We start from the raw sequence: 21,516 nt of genomic DNA, 5'->3' as shown, positions 1-21,516 counted from the left end.
TCCTCTTCCTTTCTTCAAACGACAAAGTCGTATTTTAATTGTGTTAATAAAAAGAGAGAGAAGATAAAGAGAAAAATAGCCTATGTTTGTTTTAAAATCTTTTTAAGTTCTCAATTCACAGGCATTGCTGCTCAATAGAATGCGAATCTTAGTGAAAAGTGAATGTCTAAAAGAAATCAAATGTCTAAAGAATTTCCAAAACAGCAATAACTATAACTAAAATAAAGACTTGGAAACAAATGCCAAATACATACATGCCTGATATTATCTAGAGCATGATACATTGAATATATCTTATTTCATCAGGATAGTTATATAATAAGTAAATTAATTAATTAAGGAAAGCACTTCCTAAAGTAGACTGTCAACTAGTGTATGTAGAAGGAATGATGGAAATAGGGAATCACCATTTGGTAGCCATCATAGAGGTGGTTGATTCAGGCAGAAGTCTTCAGTGGATCCTAAGGCTGGTGGGTGGAGGTTTGGTGAGCATCAGATTATTGGCGTGATTTTGGAATACCTCCCCACAAAATACTAATCAGTTGTAAGGGGGTAAAAATGGTAAATATAAGGTGAAAAGGCCAGGCAGACACCAGTGTGACCAGGTGATCAGGGTTAACATGATCTGTGTTGAGACAAGTTCACGTCACATCACATAGCTCCTGATTCCAAGCACTTAGAAGATACTACCCAGCCTTTCAGTGGTGTTCCTGCTGAGAATGCACAATCGAAATCAGGTCATGAGGAAACATCAGATAAATCCAGGTTGAGAGTCATCCTATAGAATGTAAGGCTGATCTTCTTTAAAACTGTCAAGGTTTTAAAAGAGAAGGAAAAACTGAAGAAATGTTCTAACATGAAGGAGTCAGAAGAAGCATAACAATTAAATTCAACATGCATTCCTAGTTAAGGACCTGGACCAAAAGATAAAGAGATATTACTGAGAAAGTTAGCAAATTTTGAATGGGATCTGAGTTGCATAGTAGTAATGTAAGAGGGTTGATTTAGTTGTTTCGAGGCTTGTATGCTGCTTCTTGGAAAAGCGTCCTTATTTGGGGAAATACACACTGGAATGTTTAAAGGTAATGAGACATGTCTGTAGTTGTTCTCAAAAGGTTCAGAAAGAGAATAATGATAATGGGTAAATAATTATATATTATAGGTCATATTATGTATAAATATATAATAGATAATATATATTATGTATGTAAAAGACTGATAATGGGTAAATATATTATAGATCATGTTATATATCTATTATCTATTATATATAAAGAAATATATCTATTATGTAGAGATATATATAATATGTAAGAGAGAAAGAGAAGGAAATAAGCAAATGCAGCAAAATATTAATAATGAGGGGTCTGTGTGAAGGTGAAAGAGTATTTTGTACTTTTCTGGAAACTTTTCTTAAGTTTGAAATAATTTCAAAATAAATTATTTTTAAATTAAATTTCTTTTTTAAAGCAAGAAAAGAATAAGTCCTAAATGTGGCCTTAGAGGCAAAAGTCAGTAATGAGCACAGCAGAAGGGCCAGAGTTTGCGCAGGGAGTGCTGAGTGAACTCTTAGGTGACTCTTTTTTATGTTCTATAGTCAATGTAAGTCAGGCTAAATAATAAGAAGCATATAGCACAACAGCTTCAGCATTTCAAGGATTGGGGACTTATTTTTATCAGTCACCAACACTACCATTCACAGATGGTCAACAACTTATCTTTAACCTACTCTCATAAGTAGGGACAGAGCTAGGCACCAGGGATTTATAAAAGTATAAGATGTGGTCCCTGACCCCCTGGAACCTGATTACAGGGGAGAAACTGGATATATGTAAGAGATATTCCAAAACAATGCTCAAGCTTAATATTGAAGAAATAGAACAGACAGTTAAAGCTGACGAGCTTCACAAAAGGAAAGGATCACTAGCCAGTCGAGCGCCCAGGAAAGCACTGGGGAGGTGGCTTGGAGGCGTACACTCTCCAAAGAGAAAATAGATGTCATCTGGTCTGATTGGCCTTCAGTGTAACCTGACGTCCCCTCTCTGATGGTGTCCATCTCCACTTGAATACTTCTAGAAATGGTGATTCATGTTCTCCTAAGCAGTCCATTTCCCTGTTGGAAAGATGAAATTGTTAGAAAGTTCTCCCTTATGTGGAGCCAAAATATGCCTGATTTTAGTTACTCTTTGCTTTCTCCTTTGGGGCAACACAAAATAAGCTTAATTCATCTTCTGCCTATAAACCCTTCACATATTTAAAGACCGTTATCATTTCTCCTCTAATTTTTCTTTCTTGTGCCAAATACTTTCAGTTATTTTAGCTATTATATGTTTATTAGATCCTTCAGTAACCTAGGTACAGTGATCTGTCAATGAATCCAAAGGATGTTCGTAGTGAGCTGTGGTCTCATTAATGCAACATACGAGATTATTCCCTCTCTAGAATGGAATACTACATGCTATTAATGCAACCTAAGATTCTATTAGCTTTCTTTGGCAGCTATAAGGACCCTGTTGACACAGAAATACTCAAATCTTTTCCACGTGAACTGCCAATCCAGTCTTCCCACAGCCTGTACCTATACAGCTGATTTTTTTAAGTATAGCTTTTTGCCTTTATGCCTATTAAATTTCATCCTAAATGAAAGAATTGGTCTAGCTTGAAATTACTGTGAATCTGGATTCTCATCTAATGTTTAGATCTAATGTTCCTTTTAGATGTGTATTTTATGCAGAATTGATAAATATAGTTCATCTGACACTGGTTTTATTTTTATTGAAAAATGGGACCAACTAGGGAGTGCTGAAATTCATCTCTAGAGATGCTACCTCCAGGTTTATTGTGATCATTAATAAAAGGTCCTTATTGTGGCATTTAATTATTGAAAATAGTTCTCTGTCCGGTCCCTCTTGTGTCATTTGAGGTGACCTGACTGTCAGCTCTTTGACTAGCTCCAGGTCTTTGAAGAATCCCATTTTTAAAATTCTCTCTATAAAAATTAATATAAAAAAGAAGACACAACCTGACTGAAAGGCATCATGAAGACCATTACAGTAAGAAATTTGCGAACAAAAGAGGACATGTCCCTTCCTTGAATGAAGATGATTAAAACACACATTAAGTACTTTCCTGATAGGCACTATGTGAATATCTCGGCACAGTGAGTGAAAAGTAAAGAAATTATAAACTGAAATGGAAGGGTTGATATGGTATAGGGAAAGCAACATTAAAATGGAATTCTTATCCTACGAACCCACAGGCACTTGTTTTTGCAGATAATAAAAGTTCTAAATCAAGCCTTTCCACCAACACTGAAAGTCAGAATATAATATGACTTGGATGATGTGGTATAATTTATGCATCTAATTGTTGGCCTAATCATTAACAGAGTGGTTAATAATTAATGCTCTCTCTCATCGTTGGCATGATATTTAGAACAAAGCACTTAGTGTACCTTCTGTCCTTTATATATTATAGAAAACACTATAGAACCTAAAAGAATATTTGTTTTTACTCTAGATGGGTTAAGCACTTGGTAAATATATATGTTTTAAGCATCAGTTCTCTGTAGTTCTGAATTTATCATTCTCCGCAGGATGAACCAACCACAAGCAGGAAAGTTAGGGGTGTTGTTGGCCCTATTTATTGTTGCTATTTAATTACATCCAAATCCAGACATCAATTCTACAACTTGAGTTCTAATTGCCTTTGAGAGTTGTATGCACAGAACAATAGCTGGAGTGACTCTTCAGAACAGAAGTTGTAAATATAGGTTCTTCCTGATCTTGATGAATTAAGACCAAAGGAAGGGAGACAGTTTTGTTTTGAAGAAGCCATCTGTTTATTTGCATACAGAGTTTGTATTCAAATTTAAGGAAATTAATCAAGAAAAAAGCATGAGAATTCACAACACAGAAAGGAGTACTGAAGAAGCATACAATTTGAGAAAACCAACTAGCTAATGAGGTTTTGAACCTCTTTAGTTTAATCTTCTCTAGTCCCAAGGAGACTTCTCCGGTGTGTGTACAGTGCATGACTTGCTTTGCATTGATTCTTGCTACCTCAGGGCTCAGAACATGAATCGGTGACAAGTGCTAAATTAATGAATTAGCAGCTGTCAGCACAGCAACCATACCAGCATAATCCTTGATTTAGAGAATTTCTCTTGTCCTTGGTTAACAGGCAGCTGAGTTCACCAATAATAAAATCTGTCCCAGATCCCTACATGTGCATAAAGAGATGAACATTTCTTTATGAAACAAATGTCAGTTAAAAATGTGAGCTGGAATGGCAAATGACTGTAGGCTTTGGGGTATGTGCCAAGTCCTTGTTGCTCACCCAGAAGCTGTCAGGAGATAGGGAGCCAAGACATGTTTAAGGACTTGAGACTGGACATTTGACTCTACACTCATAAGTCTGATGTGTGAGCTTAGAGCTAGAGCCAGCATTTTAGGCATAAAATCATCGCTGCCTTTTACTAGTCTAAGGCAGTAACTTCATTACTCTTGCAGTGAAGGCCTCTGAAACTAGCTTCACCCCATGGCCGCCTTTGAATTCCTTCTGCATTTAAATATCTTCAGTTGATTACAGATAATCAAGAGTGCAAATTGCTGTATTATGCCCTTAGACTTGTTCTTTGGATGATTTGTGAATGGATATTATGTTATCGGCTAAATGAAGGGAGGAGCTATAGTATAGTACAATAGATGGTTCCTTAACCACTCGTAGGCATCAGTTTCCCTCATCTGTTAAGCAGGGACAGTAATAGCACCTATTTGTTAAGAATAAATGAAGTAATCCACGTACAGAGCTTAACACGGTGTCTAGAACCTAAGGGCCTCAGTTAGTTATTACAAATGTTATTATCCTTCAGTCTCCTTTGTATCTCTCTTGGTACCAGGACAATGTTATCCACGAAACACACAATGCGTGCTTGGTGCATAAATCAACAAATGAATGAAGGTGCATTTAAATGAAAATATAAATTGCAAAATAAGTGGACAGCTGTTTAAAGTAGAATTAGGCGACATCTTGCCAATGAAAGCCATACACACATATAATTTTAGCCAGGAATTATTCTTTCCAGTCTTCATTTTATAGATGAGGAAAATTTAAAATCAAAAATGGTAAATGACACATTAAGTCAAAATGGAGCTATTCCTAGATTTTTGCTTAGAGTTATTCTAAGGTAATTTGCTCTCAACTCCTTCCCTCATTTAAAAAAATCTTAATCTGTATCTATTCCTGCAGGTCAGTGAATCAGTAGAGCAGGTTTTTGATTATGTGATTTGCAAAAACCTCAGGTTTTAAAATGAAAGCTTTCCCCTCCCATAACTTCTTAGCTGGCAGTACCTGTTTTCCACTCCTCATTTCGTGGGCGTCACTCATTCAACAGAGATTGAAAGCATATCAGTCCACTGATCATCTTATCCTATTTTCAGAAAACAGCAAAAGCACATCCCACCACTGGACTGGAATCTATTTATGGACACAGACTTTTCTTTTCTAACGACCTGAGATATTCGCTTTCCATTGTTGGATAAAAGCGTAGAAAAACTGTTTTAAATACTCTCTTCAAAGAGGAAATTTTAGTGTGGTTTATTGGAAAGTAAGACCCATCAAAAGTCTCCTATAAGATATAGTTTCAAAGTTCCCAGGTGAGATTTTAGTCTAAGAGGTTCACTCAATAAATATTTATATACCCCACAGCCTGAAACAGAATCCTGTGAATATGGAAGGGAATTAATCTATGTTCTTTTATTGTTTTGTTTGCTTTTGATTAGCCTTCTTTGTTATGGTTTGGTTTAGTATAGAGAAATTTCTGGAATATGGCTGAATTCAGAATTTCATTCTTTAGGCACTTATGTGACCTTTATTTTTAGCTCAAATTGCTTTTCACCATTGTACTCTATGACACCATTTAGGAAATCATGTTGCAGTGAAAAATAAGAGACTCCTTGTGTGTGAAAGTAGTTTTGGAGTTTATAAGCTGTCTCAGCTAAGCAAGCCCATTCCATTTCCAATTAAAACTATAATGTAAAGAGTGAATTTAAAAATGAATTAGGAGGCCAGCCCAGTGGCACAGCAGTTAAGTTCACATATTCTGTTCTGCTTTGGTGGCCCAGGGTTCTCCAGTTCGGATGCTGGGTGCGGACCTACGCACCGCTTGTCAAGCCATGCTGTGGCAGGCGTCCCACATAAAACAGAGGAAGATGGGCATGGATATTAGCTCAGGGCCAGTCTTCCTCAGCAAAAAGAGGAGGATTGGCAGCAGATGTTAGCTCAGGGCCAATCTTCCTTAAATAAATTAATTAATTAATTAAAATGAATTAGTCCTTATTTTAAAGTAATGTATGTATATCATTTTGTCAACGATGTTCATTACAGTATTACTAATAATTATATTTACAATAAATTTTGCTAAAATGTCTGCCAGTTTCAAAATTGTTAAAACTGCAAACAATAGCACATTATGCAGATTATAAAAATATGTGGATAAAGATATAAACATACCCAATATTATATTGAGTAGAGAAAAAAAGAAAAATCATATGTGTAGCATGTTTACAATGATACAAAACAAAACAACTGAAAAACTACGAAACAAAAAGAGTGGGGGAGATTATACCAAAATGAAAATAAAGGCTTTTGCTGGACAGTAAGAGAGTAAGTAAGATTTCGTTTTGGGGGTTTTTTTTGGTACCTTCTTTTAACTTTACTGAAATTTCTAAATTTCCCATACTAAACATTTTTCACTTTTATAATAGGAAAAAGAAAGCCCAACAAACTTCAAATTAACATGAATTTTCCTGTTTACACTCAGCTGAAATATTGCTTTCCAGTGAAACTGGGGAGATAGGAAAACCTCTTTAAAGGGGCAATTTCTGAGCAGGCTGCCAGAAGGAAGCCTTCCATGAGTGTCTTCAGAGATCTGACCTCAGTGCTCCCCAGCTGAGTTCTGTTGCTCTGTGGAAGTTTCACATAATGAGTGTTTTCATCTTTTCATATTAAAAATGACCTCCTAGCCTGAATCGGAGCTTCCCAGATGACTGAGGTTTGCTGGTCACAGCCTAAGAAAAAAAGAAAGCAAAACTACTCAGTATTTCCTGCTCTTCGATTCTACATTTTATTTCTACACAAGCTCACTGTCTTTGTTTATTTTGTTTCACTCTCCAGATCCAACAAGGGTAATGGTGCCCCCTTCCAGTATGGATGTCACTGTTGGAGAAAGTATTGTTCTGCCGTGCCAGGTAACACATGATCACTCGCTAGACATTGTGTTCACTTGGTCATTTAATGGACACCTGATAGACTTCGACAAAGATGGGGACCACTTTGAAAGAGTTGGAGGGGTAAGTATTAATATCAAACTATCCACAGGAAATGCAGTGTGCAGCTGAACTTCTCAAAACAGATTCAACTTATTTAGACTAACTTGAAAGGAAATATAAAGTTATTCTTTGATGATTTTCTTCAAGAACCTTATTTCAAGAAACTCTTGGTTCATTCCTTCTCCTTTTTGCATATAAATGCAGCACCCTGTGTGAGCAACCCTATATGGCAGGTCTTCTCTTAATCCTCACAGCAATCCTACAGGCTAGTTATACATTACTGTGTATGGATGAGGAAACTGAGGCTCCGGAGAGTTGTATGGCTTGCCTTGGCCTCATAGCTACTAAAATTGCAGAACTCAGCTTTAAACTTCAAATCCCAAACTCTATGCCCTGTAAGCCAGACAGAGAAAGACAAACACTGCATGATTTCACTCATATGTGGAAGATAAACAAACACATGGATAAAGAGAACGGATTAGTGGTTACCAGAGGGTGAAGGGGTGGGCAAAAGGGGTAAAGAGGCACATATGTATGGTGACGGATAAAAACTAGACTATTGGTGGTGAGCACAGTGCAGTCTTTACAGAAACTGATCTATAATAAGGTACACCTGAAATTACACAATGTTATAAACCAATATGACCACAACAAAAAAAATAATAAAAAGAAAGAAAGAAAATAGCTGAAGGATAGTTTACTCTTGTGTTTCTAGGCTACTGACTAAACTCTCTTTGGCTCTTCTAGAAGACCTACCATTGTAATGATAGTGTTCTCTTTCTTGAATCTGAAAGTCTGATCAGATAATTTATTATCTCCAGGTAATTTGAATTCTAATGTTGAATTGTCAAAATGCCTTACTTTCCATAAAAATACGTATTATCATTGAATTCACACCAAGAACAGGTCAAATCTGGAAACAATTTGGGTCTATCACAATCATTCTCCAAAAATTTTTTCTGCCCTAACACAGCCTGCCATTCCCATTAGTAATAAAGATTCCTTCTGGCTGCCATTCTCATGGATGGGTCCAACCAAAAGACAGCACGATATAAAAATGGGCTGTGACTTGAAAAGCCCTCCCCATCCCCATTGCTGCTATAGGAATCTCATTACCCGCCTCATCTTACCTCCACCCCTATGTTGAGAATAAATGGACTAAAGCTTAAAAAGCTATCCACGTGATATATTGAGGGCCTATTTTCCACTCAAATATAGTACTAGTCCTGTTACTTACATTCTTGCTTCCTTTCTCAGTGTTTCTCAATTGAATCACAGAACACCAAAAATGATGTGAGTAACCATTTTCTCCCAAGGATTATATATGATTGGTACCATTTTAGATACATAGGAGAGGAGTTAATTCATTACGTCAATGGATGCCTCAAGTCATTAGTAATTCTCTCTTAGAAACTTAGTTGAGAAAGGCTCAATTAAATTGCCAATACTGACCATTCTGGACCTCTTGAATATGGTTCAGCCTGACAACCTTGACCAAGTGAAAGAGATATTAACTACTTCACAAGGACACTGAGGATATTAAATACCTTCAGGTGTAAAAAAGTGCATAGCCCAATGCCTACCAGAAAAGAAATACTCAATAAACTTTAATGGTTGTATTAATGGAAGGAAGGGTAACATTGATTCTAATAACAGGAAAGCATAAATTGAGAAAACCTTCATAAATTAAGCAGAATATTTGTTTTCATACTAAAACCAACGTCTCAGGCAGGAGAGATATAAAAAATATTATCTCCCAGAATGACGTGGGCACCAACCAATCAGAACAGGTGCCTGACTGATCAAAATGGATGCTCTGCCCGTCAGACAGGTGTGATCTTTATGCTGGACTGGCTGCATATCAGCCAGGGCTGAGGCCCAGGTGGAGACACTCTTAATGAAGTAAAGCACTAATGACCACCCTTTGTAGAGACCTCTATCTGTAGAATCACCCTTGTTAGTCTTTCACATGGGAAATGTTTTTCTCTGTGAAACTAGTGCTAACCCCAATCAACTACTGCTAAGAAATAAGTGCAAAATTCAGGACAGCACTACAAATTGTGAGAGCGAAGTGTATCGGCTACCAGGATCATTAATGTCTGTACATTTGGACCAGACAATAGAAGAGATAAGGAAGCAATTCTGAAGTCAAACCCATTTTGTAGTTTCTACTTCCTGGGTCAGCATGGTGGAAATGATGCTGGCAGAGCCAGCCAATTGTAGTTTTTTGAAAAGTTATTATTTCATTGTCCTCTGATAGCATCCGCATGCTCTGTCAGGAACAGAACAGACCACAGTGGGGGAAAAGAAGGTATTTCTGCTTTGTTCTCTTTGACAGGAACATAAACCTAAGTCTCAGTTAATAGTTTGGTCTGGACAACTCCATAGAGAAAGAGAAAGTCATGTGGTGTCCTTCCGTGAGACTCTTACCTTAATTCTGACTTTATTTTTTCTTTCAGTTTTACTGTAAAAACACTAATTTGGTCAAAATTTGTAAATAAAGAGAGCACACTCTAAATCACACAGTCAAAAAATTCTCTTAATAGGTTGCTGTGTTCTGAAATCTACAGGCTACCAGAAGTTTCTCCGACATTCAAGCCCTTGGGTGAATAAAATGAATTATTGGGAAACTGTAGGCATTTCCTTAAAACCAGTATGGCTTCCCACCTTCCCTGCACACGCCCCCTTGTGAGGCATATTTAAACCTTTACTCAAAGTCCTAACAGGTGCAATGTCTTAGGTAAAGAAGTATTAATAATAATAATGATAATGACGATGATGATTCCTTATATTTGCAACGTGCCTAATCATTTATCAAGCACTTTCGTATATATCAGCTCATTAATCCTCACAGAAACCCTGTGAAATAGGTTAGCAATTATTATCCAATTTTACTGAGCAATTATAAGACTTGATTAGTAAATTGTAGAATCTAGATGAGAACCCAAGTGTTATAAGTAAAAGAACTTTCAGTTAAAAAAAAATCACAGCTCATCTTAAATTAGATTTAACATCTTTGACGTAATTGCTTCACAAAGAAAATTGACCCAGGTCATCAATAATACCAGTTTAAATTTACTCTTTGCTTCACAGTTTTCAGAAGGACTTCACGTACACATACAATCTCATTTGATTCTCACAACCTAGCACAGTAGGCAATGTATCTTTCTTTCACAGGCCAATAAACTAAGGCTCAGAGAGATTAAGAGACTTACACGAAGTCACACAGCAGGGATCAACCCAAGACAACTAAGTCCTGAACCTTCAGTTCTCCCGTCACTATATGCTTTTGCCTCTCTTCTCATCCTTTTACAACCATTGGTAGTTCCATGTCTTCCATTGTCCTGTGATGGGTTGTACTGAAACAAAAGAAGGAAACCAAGTACACGTGAATTTGGAATGAGAATAAAGTTTTCCGGTTGGTAGTGCAGCATTATAGTAAAGAATAGGGACTGGAGCCTGACCATGTAGCTTCACATCCTGGCTCTGCCTCTCACTAACTAAGTGACTTTAGGTAAGTTATATAAGCTCTTTGTGCTTGAGTTTCCTCATCTGTAAAGTAAGGATAAAAGGACTAAATACTCATAGGACATGTGAGTATTTATTACGTTAATATAAGTACTAGGAAGTGCTTTAATATACGCCTGCCATATAGTAAATACCATTAAGCATTATCCAATATTATGGTCATTTGGAAGAATAGCAACAAGGCCAAAATAACCTATGTTATCTTGTCATCCACTGAGGGTTTAGAAATAAGCAGAGCTTCCTGAATCCGACCCCTAGGGTTTTCTCTTGCTTAAGCAGCTATTCTTCCAGCTTTTGATTAACAGAGCTATGACACCAAACTCCAAGGTGTAGCATGTTCTTCAGTTAAAATGCCACCTTTGTGATAGCCTGCGGAGGCATCTCCTTATATTTATTAAAAGTACTGTGCTGGTCAACATTGTAGAAATATTTCTAGGGCACGTAGACATTCATACCAGGATGTGATTAGTTCTATTCATCTGTTAATCAAACATGCATCTGGCATTTGGAAAGCTAGCACCATTCTACATTAGGTGATGCAAGATTTTCTTGAAGAGTCTGGTCCTCATAGTCCTTTAATTCAAACCTGGGAACAATCAAAATGCTGGCTCTAAGACAGGGTTGTGCAGTAAAATGCAGATTCTGCCAATTGTGGGCTTTCCTCCCCTTTCCAAATGTAAAGTTCCAAAGCATTGGAACTTCAGTGAAGGCTATAAGCTGAGGGCATGTCTCAAGAAACCCACAGGACTAGATCAAGAGCCACCTTGCATAATTTTAAGTGCTTTCAAGGGGCGAACTCCTCCAGAAACCCAGAGCAGCCAGACATCTGAGGTCTTGTCCAAGGTGTGTTCTGAAAATGTTGGTGCTGTTATCTCAGGCAGGTTCACATATTTTTAATAGGCCATGGCTTGCATCATTAATGTTTTCATCAGCCAGTGTAAAATAAATCCATTAGTCACAGTGTCCTTCATGCGATAATGATATTTAGAGCTCATTAAAAAGTAATTGTAGCCACTTTCCCCTACTTTATCAGCAGGATTCAGCTGGTGATTTGATGATCCGAAACATCCAGCTGAAGCATGCTGGGAAATACGTCTGCATGGTCCAAACAACTGTAGACAAGCTGTCTGCTGCCGCAGACCTGATTGTAAGAGGTATGGGAATTTTGGCTTTTGTTCTTAAAATACTTTTGTGATATCTACTCCTGCACAGAGCTCCAAAACCCTGGTTTAGAATTATGTAAAAAAGTCAGAAGCTGAACATTGTAAACAGTGGTTAACAGTCTATAGAAGTTTTGTATGCATCTATCTCCCACAGACGCTTGTCAGAAAGTGCAGAGCAAGTCCAGTTACTCTAAACTGAAAACAACTCCTATGAGTGCCCAGAGTGCCTGATTTATGTCTATTGGAGTTGATGTGACCTTCTGGAATAACTTTAGTTTAACAAAAGCAAATGGCTTAAACAGGGATCAAATTGTGCCTTTTTATGTTTCATCTGGGCTAAACCAAATTAGTGTTTTAGCGGCTTAATAAAATCATCACCAGTTTTTCTGTTTCCTTTTTTCCGTAAAGTTAATAGCTCTGTCCGATTCCTAAAATATGGCTTTAGAGGGAAACACCTCCTGACTGCTTGGATGTAGTAACTAAGCTAGGAGCTGACATAAAACCTGATGTTTGTGAGATTCTCTTGAATATTAGCAACAGGGCCTCAGTTCAGCCTAATGGCTGCAGACGCCCTGGCTGAGCCCCACCAAACCAACTTGTAAAGGAGCAGTTAGGACTTTTAAGAAATATTTTTAAATTAAAATTAAAATCTTTGTGAATCGGTGTACAGACCAGAATCAAACTGATGCATGCCCAGGGGTTTTCTGAAGTATTAAAAGCAAAGCCAAATCAGAACATCAAAATAATCCCTTGGCTAGTGTCTCCTTCATCTAAACCACTACTGTTGGTGTTTAGGCATCTTTAACCAGCAGAAATTTGAGTTTCAGAAAATAAAAATCCAGAGAATATCAGATTTGGAGGCAGGGTGAATCTGAGTGCACAGAGAACAAGGTATTATTGGAAGCAACAAAAAGTGTTGCTATATCCTCTAGGCATAACATGAGGGGGAAACGTGTGGGAGTTAGCAAGTAAAACTCACTGTCAAGAGAGATTAGAGAAAAATAGCTTTTACAATGTGTCTGCTTCCCCTTTAAATTGCCTAAAAAAACCTTTCTGTAAGGGTACAGATCAGGGGCAGATAAGAGGAAAAACTTTCAACCTGGGTAGAGCGGCCATAGAAGAACTTATGGAAACGTGTTTATTTCCATTTTAAAATATATCAGAGCTGGTCTGCTCTCCCCTTGGGAACAAAAGAATTCTGTTGCTGAAAATTTATCCTCTATTTAATTAGGATAATGTTCAGACCAGCAGTTTAAACACCAATAAATTAGACTAATAAATATTTAAATCAGTAATACTTGAAGTTCTTAAATGATATTGTATACTTCATTTCACAGAGAATAACATTAAATACCAAGAGGAATTTGCAAATGCAGTCTAAAAGAAAATCTAGCCTAATTAGTTAATAAGGCCAATACATTAATATGCCATTTTAAACCATAATCTTTTGTTTTATCTCCTCTGGCTCTGCCCTTGCAACTTTTCTGCATATTACAGAGGGGAGGCAGAAATGCATTTCACTGCCCTGTCAGAGATTTTTATATTTGAAACTAGTAAAGCTTTGGGTCTTGGCTCCGGCTTCCCTCCTTCTCTGATATCTACTTATTTCATCCATAGCAATCTATTGGTGGCCAGAAAGGCCACCCTTCCCTGAGACAGAAGCAGAGACACTGGAATCACACCAACATTCCCTCTGTTCTTGCTTGTAACAGAAAGTTCTATGAGCCCCTGACCACGTGGACATTTTGTTCAGAGGATGAACATTTGTTCATTTTGTTATTTTGAAAGAGGGACCCAACTTCCCCAAAACAAAGTTGGTAAACATTCTGTGAGCTCACATCTACACACTTGTGGGGCGGGTGGCAGGAACGTGACAGAGAGCAAAGAAAGCTGTGAAAGTACCATCTTGTCTCCATTGGTCAAATTCATACCTGCTCTTTATTTCCTTCTTTCCAACAATGGGCTCAGATGCTTCCTATCAATTTAATTCATTGAGGAGTTTGGAGGGGAAACGCTTTTCTGTTTGTGGTACTTTGATTTTCAAGGCCGTCAAAGGAATCTCCATTAAAACAGGGGATGGGAATGCTGGATGAGAAAGCTAGTGAGAAAAAAAGAAGACTATATTGTCTTCGGGACTCTATCTGGTTAATAAGGGTCCCAAAGACTAAAGGTTACCTCAGCTCTATCTAGGTGGCATTAGACTGACATGCTGAAATGTCACCATGGAAAATTAATCAGTTCCAGCATACAGATTTCCAGACCTCTTGTTCAGGAGTAGGAGGAAAAAGATAAATTTAGTCTCACCTGTGGGTCTATAAAAATGATTTTTAAAAAAGGAAAGAAGAATTTAGGGCATCACATAACACGTGCAGAAGTGAATCCCAGAACAAAGTCATCCTTCACGAAGTTGCTGTTGACTTTTCACCGCTCTGTGAGCAGTCTCTTTCTTCCCTGCTCCTGTGACATGGCCCAACAGTATTCGGGCAGTCTATTTGATTGCTGCACTGGGCCTTAGCAATGCCTCCTAGGAGTATCTCCTGTCCAGTGGGTCTGAGGTTTGTCGTTTTGTCCCTCTCACAATCACTTTCTCTCTTGAGGTGGTCAATTGTGCCTTCTTAGAAGTGCCTTTAACTGCCTAGTAAGAGCTTTTCATGTTTGAATCTAGGCTAGCTTGGGGTCTTTGCTCTGGCTCTGTTGATATTTGTGTTTGCCTGCCAACCACTTTCCATCCCTCTGTTTCTTTATGATTTCCAAGCTGTTATTTAAATCTGATTTCCTCCTGTTTGATGGTTTAAGTACGCGGACAAAAACAATGAGCATCGGGAGCATAAGTAGAAAAATCCAGGTATGACTTGCAGAAACTGCAAATGAGGGTCTTTAGACTCCAGCCCAATTTTGAAATTCCTTTCAAGAAGCCACAGTCTTGTGACTCTTGAGCACTGATCATTTTCACAGCAGTTCCCTTGTACACAAGTGTGTGCTCATTTGATGTGGGGCAGGGAGGGGTCAGTAACTATAATGCACAGAGCAACACTGTGACCCCCAAAGTTCTAAAGCCATTTGTGCTCAAATCCACATCAGTGGTAAAAATGACCATTTTCAGAAGACTCTAATCTTCATTTATCAGTAATGTGTCCCCGGAAAACAGTGCCTGACCTATAAATATTTGATGGATGAATTAATGAATTTTGCCGTTGTGGTACCCCAATGTGCTCTCTTAAAATCAAGACCAAATATTCTGTTTTTTTCTTTTTAAAGATTGGCACCTGAGCTAACAACTGTCGCCAATCTTTTTTTTGTTTTTTTTTCCTTATTCTTCCTCCCAAAGCCCCCCACTACATAGTTGTATATTCTAGTTGTGAGTGCCTCTGGTTGTGCTATGTGGTACGCTGTCTCAGCTTGGCCTGATGAGTGGTGCCATGTCCACACCCAGGATCCGAACCAGCAAAACCCTGGGCCGCTGAAGCAGAGCGCACGAACTTAACTACTTCTCCATGGGGCCGGCCCTTAGACCAAATATTCTCTTGTAATTCTTTGTTTATCTATTAGCTTTTCCTATTCTATTATGAGCCCCTAGAAGAAAGAGGCCATGTTTCATTCATCTCTGTAGTTTCAGAGCCTGGAAGAATGCTGGGCACCTAGTAGGTATCCAAAAAGGAATTGACAAGTGAGGAATCTGTGAGTGAGTCAATAAATAGTTGAATAGGTCAGCATCCTATTGGGTCATTACTTACTCAGACATTTGAACACAATGCTCCAATTCTGAGGCTCTTGCTCTTTCACAGGTCCCCCAGGACCCCCAGAGGCTGTCACCATAGATGAAATTACAGACACCACCGCTCAGCTCTCCTGGAGACCCGGGCCTGACAACCATAGCCCCATCACCATGTATGTCATTCAAGCCAGAACTCCATTCTCCGTGGGCTGGCAAGCAGTCAATACAGGTACCATATTGGATGCCTGGTGCTGGTATCTCTAAGGGGCTTCTGAAACTCAACATAGTGGACAAAGCACTGTGGCAGAAGCCAAGGAGCATCTAGGTTCTTGTTCAGACACAGCTGCAAACAATACAGTGGAAGTATTTCCTACACTTCAGCCAACTATACTATCATTTATTTAATATTTTTCTTTATATCAGCTCATGTTTGTTCCTTTGTTTTTAACTCATCCTAAGCAAGAATATCTGTGAAATGATAGGTCTGTTATGCTCATTATATTTTTTTCTTAATACCCATTTAAAAATACGTTAGTTAGAAATAAAATGCATCTATCTGTGTGTTATCTAATATTGTCTGCGTATCACTAGCACGCTTTGGGAAGCAGTGGATTGTGCTAGTCTTCAATCACAGTCAGTGTGAAGTTTATACGCAGCTCTCAAGAAGCCGATAACTAAGGGTTACATGGAGTCTCTTGACTTGAAGCTTGGAGCCCATTTCTTAGGTAGTTAAATTTGGGCGTGGAAAAGCATGAGATTTTTTTTAAATTAAAATTACATGAGTTAGCCATAGTATCCCACCTCTGTCAATACCTCCAAACTGACTCATTTTGTTATTTTATTTGGCTTTCATTTGAGGAAAAATTGAACAAACAAGTAGTTGTTGTAAGCAAGATACACACTCCTCTAGTGGTCAAGGGTTGGCTGTGTCGCCTTGATGTTTTGAAATAGAAATAAATGGACTGATATGCCCAGTTTTATGCAATTCATATGAATAGTAATGATTTCAACAACTTTTTTTTTCATTTTAGCTTATCCAACATTAGAAATGGGTTTCTGTGATTCCAGCTGAATCACTGACTTTCTTCTGGGTCACAAGAGTGTTTTAGAAAGGAAAGATAGGAAAAATCTGGACATGAGGAAATATGAAGTCTACTCCTGACTCTGCTAATCAGCAGATCTCTATTCATCTTCGTTTTCCTCTTCTGTTAAATGGGCATAATAAGAATTATTTATGACCCAAAAGAGAAATGATTGTGAAACTTTTTTAAAAATAGAAAGTGCTGCATAAATATAATGCAGGAAAGGAGGAGGATGAAGATGCTGGTGCTAATAATAATGATGGTTAAAAAGAAAACCTGAAATTTGTTGAACTCTTACTAAGTCTCATATGCTCTGCTAAATGCTTCTCTTGGATTTTTGCAACCACACTGTGAATAGATATTGTCATTAGCCTTATTTTATGGTGAAGAAACCAAAGCATGGAAAGGTTAAGCAATTTGCCCAAGGTCATTTGGCTGCTAAGTGTGGACTCAGGATTAGAGTCCAGGTGGTCTGACTTCAGAGCCCACGCTTTTTATCTTTGGAGGGTAGGACGGTGTAGGTGTGGCCCGAGGAGGCTAGCAGCCACTGCAGCCTAGTCACTAGGATGGTGGCCTCAGCTTGGTCACAGGGGACCTCCTGTTGAGTCTTTTGGCCCCAGTGGGAAATCTCTGGCAATCAGTCTAAAATTCAAAGAGTTGTTCTGTGAGCATGGAAGCAATATCCAGAGTTTCATGGCTGTGGCATAAAGCAGGCCATGTCCTCCTGTGCTGGAGCCCTTCTCCAAATACTGCTAGGTGAACACTGTCAAATTCTGCCTCTCTGACTCTCATTTTTTGTTTTCTTCATGGGCCAGCCCTTTTATGTTTACAGATTCTATAGATATGCTAATACAGTTCATTGACAGTAGTAGTATAGTTTTATAATATTGTAACTCCATTGTTATGATAAGTTATAGAGCTTGGACCACAGACAGACAAAGGTAGAAATCCAGTGTGACCTTGGGTGAGTCACTTAACCTTCGTGAAGCACATTTTCCTCATCTATAAAAATGAAGACAATAACTTTACCTTACTCATAGGATAGTTGTAAGAATTAAACAATGTGCCTGGCACTACACCATAAATGCTGAAAAACATGTTAAGTGATAACAGTAATGATTACAGTCCAGTAGCTTTGGGCCTTGAAGACTGTGTCTTTTGTGATGGTGTCTGATTTGAGTTTATTAGTTTAGCATAGAAAGTTCTGGGATTACCTTCCTGTAACAGCTGTTGGCACAGCTACTCTCAGACTGCCTACAGTGCCCTAAACACAGTAATGGTGATGATGATGGATGGAAATTCCTGTCTTCCTAACGTGGAGTCCTGTGAAACATCCTCACCTTTTGATGTCTTTCAGTCCCGGAACTCATTGATGGGAAGACATTCACAGCAACAGTGGTGGGTTTGAACCCTTGGGTCGAATATGAATTCCGCACAGTTGCAGCCAACGTGATTGGGATTGGGGAGCCCAGCCGGCCCTCAGAGAAGCGGAGGACAGAAGAGGCCCGTGAGTACCACCCAGGATACAGATAGTCTGTTCCAGAGGCTACTGTTCCTTAGGGAAAGACTTTGAATTCTTCCTGCTCTTCAGCCCTCTTGAGGCTCTGTATTAGCACACCCTTCCCTGATGATTATGATGATCAGAAATCACGCCAGTAGATGCTCAGCTTAACCAGTAGTGAGTTTCAATCAAGAGTTAAGTTCTCACTCTTCCCTGGGTCCCCTTGTACAGGGATAGATACTCTGTGTTTAGTTCTCTCCAATGTCAACTCTTTCTTCATTGGTTTGTTTGGTCACCAAGATTCTCCTACCAGGATTATTATTTTTTTTAAATACATACCCCACATTTCAAATGAAATCAACTCACAGAAATCACTGTAGCAAAGAATAAGTTCTTCAGAAATGTTCAGTAAGATTTTCTTAGGGTATAAACCGTTCCCAGAAACTAAGATTCAGAACATCTTGCTATTTCACACAAACCCATGCAGAAATTTAGTGTGACCCTCATGTACACAGCTTGAATTCCCAAAGGGAGAGAATGACATCAATTCATCTGCGTTAGTTGTATTTTTACTTCTCTCATTAAGTATGGGTCTGTGTAGACTTCCCAGCTGTGACAATACCAAATATTTGTTGAAGGAATAACAAGGTCCCTAAGCAAATGAGAACTCTGACCCTACTCCTGGACAAAAACCCATCTACATCTATTTCATAGGCTTTAACCAAGGGGACATACCCAGTTACCAACTACATACCCCAGCTAGACAATTTTAAATTCTGTCTGGGGTCTTTCATTTACATGCTGATAATATAGCTAATCCCCATGCTTTCTTTTCCCCCTCCAAAACTGTAATTTAATTAATTCTTCTCAACAATCATGAGGAGGAAGCTAGCATAATTTCCCCTCTTTTACAGAGAAAACTGGGGATCAAAGAGTTTAAGCACAGTGAGCCAAGGGTCAACCTATGTTCACCGCTTCCTTCAACACCCAGCTTAAAACTCACCTTCCCCCGAGAAGCCATTAGCCCTACCCTACTCTGAGCAGCCTGCTACTTCAGAACACCACTGCACTTCTCCATTCTGTCTGTACCGTACTGTTGCTTATTGTTGACATTGCTCTATAATTGTCCTGTATGTGCTCTCTGCCTCCAACTAGATTGTAAGCTCTGCAGGGGCAGAGTGTCTGTTGTCTCTCCTTTGTGTACAACCGCATGGTTAATAAATGCCTACCCAAGCTTTAGAACCAGAACCTCAGTCCTTTCCTCATCTCAGTGAACCTCAGCCTTTAGGGATGGAGCTGAACCATTGGTCAGACATGTCAGATAACATGTGTATCTTGTTGAAAGGGAAACAGGTAACCAGTATCAACTTCCTCGGTATGTTTCACTTCCTTAAGCTGATGCTTCGGGCCCCTTTCTGATCCCAAAAGACAAAGGTGTGTGCATCAGAGTATTCATTTAAAGTGAGTCACCTCAACCAGGCAAACTTCCTGGCCCTCATTTGCCTTTGCCATCTGACATGACTTGTTTTTTGTCTCCTGCACAGTCCCAGAAGTCACCCCAGCTAATGTCAGTGGTGGTGGAGGCAGCAAATCTGAACTGGTTATAACCTGGGAGGTAAATGAATCATAGAACCAAAGGAACATACATTAGTCTAGGCAATTTTATTATTTTCCTCTATGTTAAACGTATCTGGGAAGTTTCCTCCTCTGTTTTTAACAGCTAAAATCCATTTGCATGCAAACACTCCCCCTCACATAGCTAATGACTAGCAGAACAAGATGGTGCTTGCCCATTAATTGTTAAGTTTTAATTCAATTCATCACAGGAAAAACAATCATGACAGGGAAGACAACACAAGTAAAAAACAAATATATATATATATATATATATATATATATATATATATGAAGGCTGGTTCAGAGAAAACCAGTTTTTCTTTTCTTCCTCAATTGCTGCATGACTAATTGATTTAAAACATTTGCCAGCAATAGATTCAGTGTACCAGCATGATTTCCTGGCAGTTGGCTTTGCTGCTGGAGCTCTCTTCTATGAGGTATTTTTTAAACAACCTGGAGGAAGGTTAGTCACCAATTTATCAGAAATTGATTTTGAGAGAGGAGGTGGGAGTTTTAGAATGGGTTCCTAAATGTTTTTGAAGAATTTTAAATGACAGCCCCAGAGGTTAAAATCTTTCATTCAACCAAAGCCCCAGCAGTGAAAGAAATCACTCCCTCCGGCTCAGCTCTTCAGTCTGATCCTGGCCAAGCAAAGATGCTGTTTACTTCTTCAATGAGATCTTTTGTCTATTTGGCACTGGAGGAAGATTCATATTAGATGGTATATGTTGAAATTGTTGGGTTCTAGATCAACTGTCCAGTCATTTCCAACAATTTCAGAGCTGAGTCTCCCCATGAAGAAGTCAGGCTCTCTATTGCAGATTTTCATCAAGTTTTTTAACCTTCTGCAATACCTCATGAATATTTAAGGTAGATCAATGGCAAGCCCCAAATTTAAGACTCGACAAAGCCCAACATAAGATTGGTGGGGAAGAATATGGACAAGAATGTTGGGGAGGGAGAATAAAACAATTTTAACATTTGAATCAAACTACTGTGATTTCTGAAAACCACCTCCCTTCCTTCCCAGACAGTCCCCGAGGAATTACAGAATGGTAGAGGTTTTGGTTACGTGGTGGCTTTCCGGCCCTATGGCAAAATAATCTGGATGCTGACAGTGCTGGCCTCAGCTGATGCCTCCAGATACGTATTCAGGAATGAGAGCGTGCGCCCCTTCTTTCCCTTCGAGGTTAAAGTGGGTGTCTTCAACAATAAAGGAGAAGGCCCTTTCAGTCCCACCACAGTGGTATATTCTGCAGAAGAAGGTATGGTTTATGCTGCCTAGATATTTGATATTTCTTCAATTCTGAGAAATTGATTTTAGGATGTACAATCGCTTTAGCACTGTACCCATAAATTTAAGGTATATCCTTATTTGAGAAGAGTATAATGTAAAAATTTGGTTAATTATTTACCACTGGTATCTTAGAAAGATAGCAATACTACTGTATATAAAGACTAATGACTACCCATTATTAATTCCATTGCTAAGGACCAAAATCACAAGCACCACAAAGGTCTTCATATCTACATATATGTTATCATTACTTTTAAAAGAATTCTATTTTTAGAATTAACC

General features: G+C 38.5%; 1 protein-coding gene across 4 annotated transcripts in view; it reads left to right on the top strand.

The window, feature by feature from the left end:
- Positions 1–21,516, top strand: part of CNTN4 (contactin 4) — an 870,265-nt gene that overhangs the window by 833,576 nt on the left and 15,173 nt on the right. For 3 of the 4 annotated variants that reach the window (XM_046652823.1, XM_046652828.1, XM_046652821.1), the window contains 6 exons: positions 7,177–7,352; positions 11,893–12,013; positions 15,808–15,966; positions 18,177–18,326; positions 19,865–19,935; positions 20,968–21,202. In XM_046652823.1, the coding sequence (XP_046508779.1) occupies positions 7,177–7,352; positions 11,893–12,013; positions 15,808–15,966; positions 18,177–18,326; positions 19,865–19,935; positions 20,968–21,202 (912 nt within the window). The remainder of the gene's footprint in view (positions 1–7,176; positions 7,353–11,892; positions 12,014–15,807; positions 15,967–18,176; positions 18,327–19,864; positions 19,936–20,967; positions 21,203–21,516) is intronic. The other variant, XM_046652833.1, reaches the window with a different exon arrangement.

The sequence above is a fragment of the Equus quagga genome, chromosome 1, assembly GCF_021613505.1.
Source record: "Equus quagga isolate Etosha38 chromosome 1, UCLA_HA_Equagga_1.0, whole genome shotgun sequence".
Classification (NCBI taxonomy): domain Eukaryota; kingdom Metazoa; phylum Chordata; class Mammalia; order Perissodactyla; family Equidae; genus Equus; species Equus quagga.
The sequence above is the reverse complement of the archived record's forward strand: the minus strand, read 5'-3'. Positions and strand labels throughout refer to the sequence as shown.